The sequence below is a fragment of the Zootoca vivipara genome, chromosome Z2 (genome assembly GCF_965207765.1).
Source record: "Zootoca vivipara chromosome Z2, rZooViv2.hap1.1, whole genome shotgun sequence".
In the NCBI taxonomy this organism is placed as follows: Eukaryota; Metazoa; Chordata; class Lepidosauria; order Squamata; family Lacertidae; genus Zootoca; species Zootoca vivipara.
In genome coordinates, this window is record NC_142585.1 from 18,124,107 (window position 1) to 18,136,314 (window position 12,208).

Consider the following 12,208-nt stretch of genomic DNA (forward strand, 5'->3'; position numbering starts at 1 on the left):
CCCAATTTTGTCACCCAGAGCAACTGGAAGGCACCAAAATAGCTTAATCGTTTAGTAACGTTGTATTGAAGGCAAAAAGTTAGGTGGAATAAAAGCAAAGGCACAGACATCCTTGAAAGGGAGTGAAGAAGCTATGTTACAGATAACGGAACATTTGGAGATAACAGGAGCTGGAAATGTAGCCAATCATGTGTTGTCGTGTCTTCTGCATTAAGGTTGCTTACATTGCAGGATAAATGTGGTTGGTTCATTACTTCAATATTATTGACATCCAGTAAGGGAACCTAACATTTCTCAACAGTTTTCGGTGTAGAAGGCAGGATATCGGAGCACCGGTAAGTGTTGGCAAGATTCGAGACTTGGAACAGGGAACTAGCTGGCCACAACCAAGTTTATGAGATGCAGTTAAAATCTCAAAGGCAGGGGTCCTCAAACTTTTTAAACAGGGGGCCAGTTCACTGTCCCTCAGACTATAGTTTGAAAAAAGGGTGCCTTCATTATACACCTTTAGGTGCCAGGTAAAAACAGCCAGGCCTTTGGTTGATTTGATTGACATCCTATGCTCTTTTTAAAGGTGGTTCTTTTTTTGTGTGTGTGTGGGGGGGGGAGATTTTATTGGATTGTTGTTTTTATTTTGATTATATATATATTGTGGTTTTAGATTTAGATTTTGTTCTGTGAACCGCCCTGAGACTTCTGAGTATAGGGTGGTATATAAATAATAATAATAATAACTCAGTGGCATTCATTTTTTGAAGAAACTAAGGCGTAGAATAATTATAATATGCAGTAAGAATTAGAACTTTGGGAAAACCATGGAGGGAAGTCCTAGGTTGAATTATTGAATGTTAATCGTTTGACTAATATTTATTACTTGCAATAAATAATGAAGGGGGGAAATTGTGATTTGCAAAAGCTCAGGTATACAGTAGTACTTAAGGAGCTTTATGAGGGAAGGAGGAAGGTTGTTGGGCTTGCTGGGGAGATGAGTGTTTGAAGAATACCATTGTGCGGTTCTCCTCTGTGATGCTGAGTGAAGTGTTGGAAGTGATCCACCTGGGGGCTGGTTTCCCATGACTGCATGCTCCACTGTTCAAAAAAGGTTTCCTGCAGGTTGAACACTAGCATAACGGAAGACCTGGCTAGGCTTTGTAAGCCTTTCTCTTGGTACTGTATTACCAATTTCTGAATAGGCTCGCCGTGTGTTTTTTCTCAAAAAAGCTGTTTTTATGGAAGTTTTTTGTGTTATGTTACAAAACAAATAACTCAACAGTGAATGGTGCATCTGTTGTCTCCAATTTCATTCCATAGTCTTTTTCACAGTTTGTTTACATTTGGTGTGAGAGACCTTTGTGACAGACGTCTTTCAGTTGGGGAAGGGGGGGGGAGATGGGGGTATTGTTCTTTTGCCTTTTATTAGTGTATGGGTTTATGTCAGCATCATTTGGGTAGGTCTTTTGCTTATGTATTTATTTATTTATTTTTATTGATAATGAAAGAGATTAAGGGGTCAAACTTGGTTGGTTGCATTCAGTTGATTGCAGTGTGGCTTGTTTGTATGTGTGTGTGGCGGGGGTGGGTGGGTGGGGGGTAGGTTGTTGGGTCAGGTTAGCCGTATTGAGTTGTTTGCTGTTGGGGAACGTGAATTCAGGGGTTTTATGATGACTGTATTTGTGGGTTTGGGGATACGAAATAACAGTCATGTGAAACACACACCACCCCTTTGCAGCCTGACGTAGCACAGTGCCTCTTGCTTCTCAAGCTTGGGCTGCCATCCGCCCGGATTTTCCTGGACATGGCTGGGATTTCAAATGGCGGAATTGACATCCAGGGCAAATTTCCAAAAGGTGGCACTTTGTCCTTTCAAAGGCAGAATTGAAGGGCAAAGGATTTGGGATATAATATTCAGATGGCTGATTGGGAAAGGTTATGCAAAACAGACTTGAAATTCACGGCATGTTGCACACTGAAAGAAAATTATATGAAAATGATGTTCCGGTGGTGTTTGACTCCTAGTAAGTTAGCAAAAATGTATAGAACAAGTACAAATCAAATACCTGCTGGAAATGTAAAGATAAAGATTTATCATATGTGGTGGACGTGTAAGGTAATAAAAGGTTTCTGGGAGATGATATACAATGAAATGAAAAAAATGTTTAAAATAACCTTTGATTAAAAAAACCAAAAGCTTTCTTATTAGGAATTATAGGTACTGTACTGACATTACAAAGGAGCAGAAAAGACTCTTTATGTATGGAACAAACCCGATGCTTCTAGCTTAGCGATGGAAGGAAGACAAAGTCCCTACTAGAGAGGAATGGCAAGCTAAGTAGATAGACAATGCTGAAATGGCAATGCTGACTGGAAAACTCAGGAACCAAGAGGACAAAAACTTTCAAAAAAGAATGGGGGGAAATGATAACATATCTAGGAGACCACTGCAAGCAGATGGAAACATTAACGGGATTTTAATCTCACTTACAAAGTAATAGATACCATGGATAATTGGGATTGACATAAAATATAGACTATGGAATAATATGCTGTTGTAAATGTTGATAATAGGACCCATGGAGGGGGTGGGGGAAGTCATGAGATTCAGAGTAATCTCTACATATGGATATGCATTTGGAATGTTATAATTTTATATTTGTAAAATCAAATAAAAATCATTTCCAAAAAAATATATCAAAGGCGGAATTGACATCCAGGGGGAAATTCCAAAAGGTGGCACTTTGTCCTGGATCTTAGGCAAGTCCATCAAAAAATCATATTTTTTTGGCATTTGTGTAAACGGTGGTTTTCTTAAGAAAGACTCAACATTTTTGGTGTCTTCCTTAAAAAATCTCAACAACTTTCGGGGTTTTTTCAGAGGCAATGCACTTTAACTGGAATAGTGCCGTGCCATCAGTCTTGAGAGTGCTTCTCTCCCTAGATTTTCACTTTCTCTGGCTTTTGCTTTCCTGACAGTGACCATGCCAGATCCACAGACATCTGACCAACTCCAGCCAATGGAAGGTAGCACAACATCCTCTCCAGGTCTTCCTATAAATTTCCCAAATCTTCCATTTGGGGCGGCTATGCGACGGTCAGTCACTGGAAGGTAGGCAGAATGAGCTGGAACTGGTAGAACTGGTGTCAAGAAGTAATAATTGTATGTTCTCAGTAGGCTTAGAATGCTTGAGGAAATTCTAAAAATTCTGGTAGGAAGTAGCAGTAGCTCTTGCTCCTCACCTCCCCCACCCTTTCATTGTTGTACAGGGGCGTAGCCAGGATCAAAACTAGGGGGGGGAGCCATGGTCGTTCAGGGGCGGGGCCAAGGCACAGAAGGGGAGGGGCCACAAAGTGGGCGGGGCTAAAGGGCCAACGGGCCTGATGACATCGTGGCGGTGGCAGCAGCGGCCACCTTGTGCTTCTGGGGCTGGTAGCGTTGGCGGCTACCCTGCTTGGCTGGAGAGGTCGGGCAGGCGAGAGAGGGTGGCAGGGCGGGCGAGGGCGAGGCAAGACACGGCCGCAGCCACGACGGCTCCGAGGCGTTGCTGCATATCAGCATAATATTTCAACCATGGTTCAAGCCCCACCTTAGGAAAAAAAATCCTGCATTGCAGGGGGTTGGACTAGATGACCCTTGTGGTCCCTTCCGACTACAATTCTATGATTCTATTGATATATTACCATAGCATATGCATCATTCTGCTTTCTTGAATTGTCCTACTCCTAGGCATAGCATCCAACTCCTAGAGGCCTAGGTGCCTCTCCCCCCCCCAATTACTGGTAAATACCGTATTTGAAAGAGTCATCCCCCCATGTTGATGGGCTTTCTATGTGGGGCTTATCTGCCCCCCCCCTATTTTATTAAGGATGGAAGAGGGAGGGAAGGAAGGAAGAAATAGAGAGATAACTCATATTTGTGGGTGTCTCTGGATGACGCTGTGATGCTGGAACTCTGCAGCAAGAGGACGGGAGGGTCGGGCAGGCGAGAGGGGGTGGCAGTGCGGGCGAAGGCGAGGCAAGGCATGGCCGCAGCCACGACGGCTCCGAGGTGTTGCTGCATATCAGCATAATATTTCAACCATGGTTCAAGCCCCACCTTAGGAAAAAAATCCTGCATTGCAGCGGGTTGGACTAGATGACCCTTGTGGTCCCTTCCGACTACAATTCTACGATTCTATTGATATATTACCATACCATATGCATCGTTCTGCTTTCTTGAATTGTCCTACTCCTAGGCATAGCAGCCAACTCCTAGAGGCCTAGGTGCCTCTCCCCCCCCCCCAATTACTGGTAAATACCGTATTTGAAAGAGTCATCCCCCCATGTTGATGGGCTTTCTATGTGGGGCTTATCTGCCCCCCCCCCCGTATTTTATTAAGGATGGAAGAGGGAGGGAAGGAAGGAAGAAATAGAGAGAGGGATAACTCATATTTGTGGGTGCCTCTGGGTGACGCTGTGATGCTGGAACTCTGCATGTACAGGAGCCTTGTAAGCAGCTTTCTCTCTGCTTGATTTACAGCAGGCACGTCCAACAGGTAGATTGTGATCTACCAGTAGATCACTGGATGTCTGTGGTAGATCACTGGTAGGTCACTGGCACCCCTAAAAAAAGCTCACCCAAAATTTTCCTCCTCCCTCAAAAAAGTTGAACTATGACCTGAAGCCCTAAACAAAAATGGGCCTCCCTCCCTCCTAAAAGAAGCTCAACAAGTTTGACCTAAACCCCAAAAAACAGGGCTTCCCTTCCTTAAAAAAAAACTCAACAGCTTTGACCTGAACCCCCCAAAAGGGGGTAGATCACCCCCAGTTTTAAACTCTGAGTAGATCAGAGTCTCTTGGGAGGTGGCCACCCCTGATTTACAGTATACAGATGTAGGAGGAGGGGCAGACTGGAACACCAATGCTTTTTATAAACATCACTGTGTCTGTCAAAGCTACAGCCCCCCCTTTCTTATTCACTTCTTTTTAGCCTTGCAGAGCCACCTTAGTCAAATTGAATCCTCTGAGTCTGCACCCTCATTAAATCGCCAATAGAACTCTTAATGCTCCTGAATGCTCATTAACAACTCCCACTTAAGAACAATAGGGTGAAATGGTCAGCTATCGAATCTTGCCTGGGGATATATGCTCCATTGTCTTAACTGCTTAACTACTGGTAGCCACTTTGCTTTATTTATTTGATGTGTTTTTGTTACTGCGGTGTCGTCGTCCCCCAGCAAGTGGAGATTTAGCTGCTCTTGCTAAAGCAAAGCCCTTTCCACTTCAGTTTTTGGAGGGGAAAAGTGCTGGTTATGGTCTGTAAAATACATTAATTTTTTTGCTTCTAGGGGGGGCAGCTGCCCCCTCCTGCCCCCCCCTGCCTACGCCCATGTTGTTGTAGCTGCAAGGGGTGGAGTGACAGCTTTGTGGCCTGATTCTGTGTGTTTAATGTGCCATCAGACTTGCAAAGCAGGGAGGGCTTCATATGCTCACCTGATGCCAGGGCTGAGGCTTAAGCAGGTGTCAGGAGGGAGCCAGGTGTGGTGCCAGAGGGTCAGAGCCAAAGGAAACACTGAAGCCCACCAGAGCCAAGAGCAATTGTTGTTGCTTAGGCAAAGCCCCTACCCCAAAGAGGGAGCCATTTTCTAGCCCATCCTGTCTGGGAAGAGCCAATGGCCAGCTAGGGTGGGCAGCGCTGTTCCAGAGACTCTGTTGTACCTTGTCCCAGTTCTTTATCCTTCCGGGCAAATGAGAGTTCTGGAGACTCCACACACGGCCACAGGCACAGAGCTGTGGGTTCCCAGTTCATGGCAGGTATGTCTGTCCTTGCTGCTTAGAAGCAGTAGAAGCCATGCAGTGACTGGCCAACTTGTTTGTTGTCTGAAAGAACTGAATCTGGATTCTGATGTCTTCCTCCCCCCACCCCCCTTTTCTGTAGGTATCTTTGGCAAATGATCGAGTGGCCTCGCCAGGAGGCTCCCCAAATGCACCAGGTGCCTGGTCATTACATACGTAGACCACGAATGAGAGGTGGATTGATAAGACAGCCGATGCATTTGATGGGAGAGCCCCGCGTCATGAGAGGTGGACTGATGAGAGAACACATGCATTTGATGGGAGAGCCACGAAGGCCCTTGATCAATTTCCAAGGTGAGACGTTTCAGGTTTAAATGAGAAGGGACATTGATTTAAGTGGTATAAATCACAGCACAATAAATTAAAATGGAAAGATACCCACAAGAAAAAGGATAACTCTTATTCCTATTGTTATCTATTGCAATGTCTTAGCAGAGCAGCAAATTCTCTGGAACTCAAATGATATAGTCACCTCAAAAAAATTAACATGGGACAGGATGGAAGCATTCTTGTTAATAATTGGATCTAAAAGAAATAAATACCTGTTCAGAAGTGCCAAATTATAAAGTCTTGACGAATAAGAGACATCATTTAAAATGACAATTCTGATTGAGTTGCCTCTTGGAGACGAGGCCTTGCGAGATCTTAGGCAATGATTATTATGTTCCTTAAACATGATGCAAAGTGGAGGGGGGTGGACCTTATGGGAGGACAAAGGGATCCAAACCATTCCCTCTGTGCCCTTTGTTCAATCCCTGTCACCTTTCTTTGGCAGTTGAGGCAGCCCTCACAATCAGCATCACTTATTGTGCTTCCAATGCAAGGCAGTGCTTCTCTGCACTCTGACACATATTGCCTTGAGCCCCTTTCCGTCTGTAGGGTTGCCAGACTCAATAGAGTTTCTCTTTAAGGTTTCCAGACTCAAAAGAGAGCAGGGCAATTAAAGGCACAGGAGTCCTGTCCTCTACTGAGTCTGGCAACCCTATCTGTCTGAAGCACATAAAGCTTCATTCAAAGCTTCTCTATGCATGTATTAGGCACTGGCATGGTTCCTTGCATGGTCACGGACAAGTAACTCACACATTTGCTTCTCCATCTATCAAATGTGCTACTTTTGTAAGTGTAATGGTCTTTAATGCAGATGGAAGAAGCATGGAGCCGCCTAGAGTTATACAGCGCAGAGGCATGGAACCTCCAGGGATAGCACCTAGAGGCATGGCGCCTCCTCAGGGCATCGAACCCCAGAGAAGCAGGGAATCCAAGCGCAATAAGCCCAGAGGCGAGAAAAATCAAAGCGGGGAGCCCAGAGAGATGGAAAAGAAGGATATGGAGCCCCCTAGATGCGGAAGCAAGAGACCTCAAGGCATGGAACCCCAAGTGATAGCACCCGGAGGCATGGAGCCTCCTAAGGGCATCAAACGTCCCAGAGGCAGCAATGCCTGGTGCAAAAACACCAGAGGCAAGAAAAATTGAAGCATGAAGCTCCCTATTTAGGTGTTTCTCAGCAGCAGATTAGTGTGATGGGAGCCTAATCCATCTTGTTAATAGAATCCTTTGTTCTCTTTTGTTTTGAAAAATGTCTAACCAAATGGCATGTTGAAGACAGCATAGAAAATGTATTTTATTCACACTATGTCTGAACCAGAGCAGTACTGAGGGAAGGAGGCTCCCTCCCTCTTCTTCCTCCCCTTGTTTATCTTACTACTTCCATCATTTTGTTTACTTCCTTGAGTTTCAAATAAAAGTTGGGTTTGACTGAAACAGTATGGCTTGTTGTACATCTGTATTGCACTTGCTTCCCCAGTCACCTCATCCTCCCTTGTAGATAAAAGCTTAGCTTAGGTTCCCATGAAGTCATTCCCACACATTCTGTCTGTTGTGTCATCCCCACAGCTGCCCAATTCTTTTTTCAAAGGCACTAGATTAAAATTCTCCTACGCTTATCTAACCACCAGGGTAAAAGCTGATCCAGACAAGGAACTCCTACAGCACACCTGAAAAATGGGGCAGGATACGGTAGGACTTCTTTATGCACTGCTGAGGAAAGTTTGTTCCATGACCACAGGATGGTCAGCAAAGTGTGTACCCATTCTGTCCTAACATGGCATGTTATCAAGAGGACCCTGTCAGGGCTAGTGAGGACAGCCATTCCCTCCATACAGGCACATGAATGCACCAACACAGGGAAGGGGGACCTTTGACCTTCCCAATGTTGTTGGACTACAACTCCCATCATCACTGGCTATGTTGGCTTCAGTTGATGGGAGTTGTAGTTCAACAGCCATGGTTTTCAGTCAGTGTGCTGTGGCACCCTGGGATGCCTTAAATGATGGCCAAGATCCCGTGGGAGACATTGGTCTCTGTCCCTCTTACCTTCCCTCTGATGTCCTCTCGTATCTCGTGTCCCCCAAAGGCTTGCACAGCTGTTTGTTGCAGCAGCCCTGGCTACAAGCTCTGCAGGCAAATGCTGTTTCCCAGGAGCTGAGGCGGCCTCGCAGGAAGTAAGTAAGCAGGCAAGGGAGCCCAGCCAGCCAGCCAGTCTGCCAGCCCTTGCTATTTGGAATGGACAGATAAGTGGGAGGCTGGGAAGGCAAGCTCTGCACTGGCCTTTCTTGTGCTTACATTATGCAGGGGAAGAAATCAGGATAACAAACAAATTATAAAGGAATGGAAATGGTATATTGAATGGCTGGGACAGGTTCCACAGCGGGGGATGCAGTGGGACACCTGATCTCAGTGATCACATCCAAGGAGGCAGGTTTTGTTTTTGTTTGAAGACTATCCTTGCCTCTGGGTCTGGTCTTGACCAGAAGGATACTGGAACCAACAAGGAAGATCCACATGACCTTAGAGTACTGCTGTGCAATGCCAGGTCAATGATTCACAAGACCTCTGTCTTCCACGACTTGATTGTGGATATAGGACTTGACCTGGCATGTGTAACAGAGACTTGGTTGGATGAAGCAGATGGGCCTGTTCTTGCCACTGCTTGTCCACCAGGTTTCTCTTACACACAGCAACCCAGATCATATGGGTGAGGTGGGGGGGTGTTGCAGTGGTTTTTAGGAAGTTATTAGCTTGCACCAGGCATCCAGTTGGAAAGACCCAGTTTTCTGAGTGCATGTTCTGGAAGTTGAGCAATAGGGGCAGTACAGGATTCTTTTTGGTGTACTGACTTCCCTGCTGCACCAAGGATTCCCTGCCCAAGCTGCTTCAGGTCATGGTGGATGTTCTGGAGACACCTAGTTTGGTTGTCCTAGGGCAGGGACATCCAGCTCCCAAGAGACTGCGATCTACTCCCGAAAAATAAAACTAGCAGTGATCTACCCATTTGGGGGGGGGGACCCAAAGTTGTTGAGCTTTTTTTAGGGGGGACAGAGTGAGGGGCCGGGGTCGGATGCTCATTTCCCCCCGCAGAGGAAATAGAGCCTATGGTCAACTTCTATCAAGAGGGGATCGACCTGTTGATCGTGGTCAACCGGTTGGACATTCCTGTCCTAGGGGATTTTAACATCCATGGTGACATGACTTTACAAGGGGCACTCAGGACTTCGTGGAAAGCATGGTCTTCATGGGCTTGTCCCTGAATAAGTCTGGCCCAACTCATAGTCGCAGACATGCCTTAGACCTGGTTTTCACCTCCGTGGACGTGGGTGATTCGACACTAAGTAAAATGAAACAAAAGAGATGCCATGGTTGGATCACTTCCTGATGCAACTGCACTTCTCCACAACCCTTCCCTTCTGCAGGGAGGTGGGACCGATTTGGACGATCTGCCCCCGCCACTTACATCATGGATCTAAATGGTTTCCAAAAAGTGGTAGGGGGTGTTTTATCCCATGTTGATGGCCTTTCAGCTGATTCCCTGATGGCCTGTTGGAATGCAGAGTTAACCAGGGCTATTGACTATCTGGCTCTAAAGCGCCCTCTCCAATTGCATGGAGCCTGGACAGCCCCATGGTTTTCCTCAGAGCTGAGGGCAATGAAACAATCGCTGAGACAGCTAGAGTGCTGGTGGCAGAAAACTGATTCTGTATCGGACTGCACATGGGTTAGAGCTCAATTTGATGAACCTACCAAGTGGTAATAGTGACGGTGAAGAGGACTTTCTGATAAGGAAGCTCCCTTTTAGGATTCTGCCTTTCCTTGTGCTGCACAAACTATAGATTCCTTAGCCCCAGGTATCCATATATCAGGTATCTTGCCGATTGGAAGGTTGGTGGTTCGAATCTGCACAACAGGGTAAGCTCCCATTTCTCTGTCCCAGCTTCTGCCAACCTAGCAGTTCCAAATCACACCAGATAAATCACAGTAGATAAATAGGTACCACTGCAGCAGGAAGGTAAACGGTATTTCCATGTGCTCTGGCTTCTGTCCCGGTGTCCTGGTGCATCAAAAGCAGTTTAGTCATTTGGCCACATGACCTGGAAAGCTGTCTGTGGGCAAACGCTGGCTCCCTTGGCTTGAAAAGTGAGATAAGCCCATAGTCACCTTTAACTGGACTTTACCTTTTTTTACCATTTCCCCCCTTTATCTGATCAAGCACTCTGCTCCCAAAAGAACCTGCCCAGGCCATTTTCTGAGGCTCTGCTCCAGAGGCAAGGGGCTATTGTATCACTTTAAGGAGGAAAGTTTGTGCAGATTATGGGAAAACTAGCTTCATATAACCAACCTGCTTTCTAATTAATGCAGGAAGAGGGAAATAGCATAGACTAAGCTGTTCTGCCAGGCTTAGGTGTGTCCACTTCCCCTTACCTTTGGAGGAACTACCGGTAGGTAATCAAGCTTTTTGCTGTCTCCTAGTCTACCTGAGAAGCTCAGCGGGTGAAGAGGTTTGCATGGAGGAAGTCTGGATCGTAAAGCATGCACATTTCCAGAAGCAGCAGCAGCACAAGTAACCTTCAGGCTGTTTCCCTCAAAGATGGTTCCCAGCCTTACTGCCTAGAAACGCTTGCTTCAAACCTCCCTTTCCCTGTCCCCTCAAACACACAGTTACCCTGGCAACGTTTGTGGCATCTGACTCCCCAGGCCAAAGGATCCTTCTATCGCCTATCAACACATTTTTGTAAAGCTCTTCCTCCAGCCAGCCAGGTTGGTTTGCATAAGCCAGCCCAGGAATTTCTTTGCAACTTGTGTTCTCCCTTCATACCACAAATAACCAAAATCATAGCATTTATTAATTTCTAGGTTTATCCTGTCTGTAAAACTATTTTGTGACTTTAAATCTCTGCTTGGGTTCTCTCACCACAGAATACTTGCCCCAAACTTGGATATTAACATGCAGGAATCTTATATATATATATATATATATATATATAAATGTAAAAATCTTGAAAGTGTCGGCTGCACTTTTCTCCGTAACTGCTTGACCAATCATCCTGAAATTTTGACACAACGATCCAGGCCTCTCCCCGAGCATGCTGGGAAATAGAACCTAGAAGCTGACAGTTCCTTTTCGAAGGGTGGGGGCCAAGGTATGGAGATACAGGGGGGAGGGGCCAACACTCCCCAGGGACAACAGAGGGAAGGGTATCCTAACCGAAACACAGGGATGAGCCAGGGGGAGGGGGGAGGGGCAGGATACATCATGGATCGGGACAGGTTGGGGAGGGTCACAGGAAAGAACCATCGCAACGCATGGCAGGGTCAGCTAGTTTTTCTATATTATTATTATTATTGCACCAATGAGGATGATATGTCTAATTCTTCACTAAAAGCTTCCATTTGACACAAAGCCTAGTTTCAATAATGATTTTAACTGTGTGTTGAATGTTATCTTGTTTTTATGAGCTCAGTAGTCTTCAGGGAACATAAAGTCTCGCTGTACACATTTCAGGGTTCTGCCAGTTTGACCCTGAAGCTTAATGAGTACTGGGTTACAGCTTTTATCCTAAGATGCAATTTCAAAATAACCAGACTTTGCAGATAAGTTATTAAATAACCCTATACAGTAGAAATCCAAAAAAGAAATGTAGGGTGCTATCCAACATTAGCCGTGCTCAGAGTAAGCCCACTATTTTCAGCAGGTCTACTGTATAACCTAGTTTGATCTAATCCATATCAATTGTTATAAGAATGTTAAGGTCTTATATATATAAGAAATGTTCATAAATGTACCAAGCTAAAACATACAAGAAGACAATCCTGAAGCCATTTTGACACTCCCCAAACAGACCAAATGTTTCTCTGAAAGGAGAAAGGAAATGGAAAAACCTCCCCATTGCGTACACGTGCGCTAAATCCTGTCTGTGGTGACTACCCCCCTTCCCCAATAAAGAGGCAAGAATCAAGAGTATGGATTAAAATTGGCCTGAGTGAAGCCTCCCTGGCCAGCAGGGTGGGAGAGGAGCTGCTACCTTGGAAATCTGGTAAATTTACG

General features: G+C 45.6%; 1 protein-coding gene across 1 annotated transcript; it reads left to right on the forward strand.

The window, feature by feature from the left end:
- The first annotated feature begins 1,956 nt into the window (after positions 1-1,956).
- LOC148686574 (uncharacterized) lies at positions 1,957-7,403 on the forward strand. Its single transcript, XM_088665409.1, has 4 exons — positions 1,957-2,015; positions 2,912-3,103; positions 5,912-6,123; positions 6,971-7,403. Exons 1-4 carry the CDS (start codon positions 1,957-1,959, stop codon positions 7,300-7,302), a joined length of 795 nt encoding a protein of 264 aa, XP_088521535.1. The 3' UTR covers positions 7,303-7,403.
- The last annotated feature ends 4,805 nt before the right edge of the window (positions 7,404-12,208 follow it).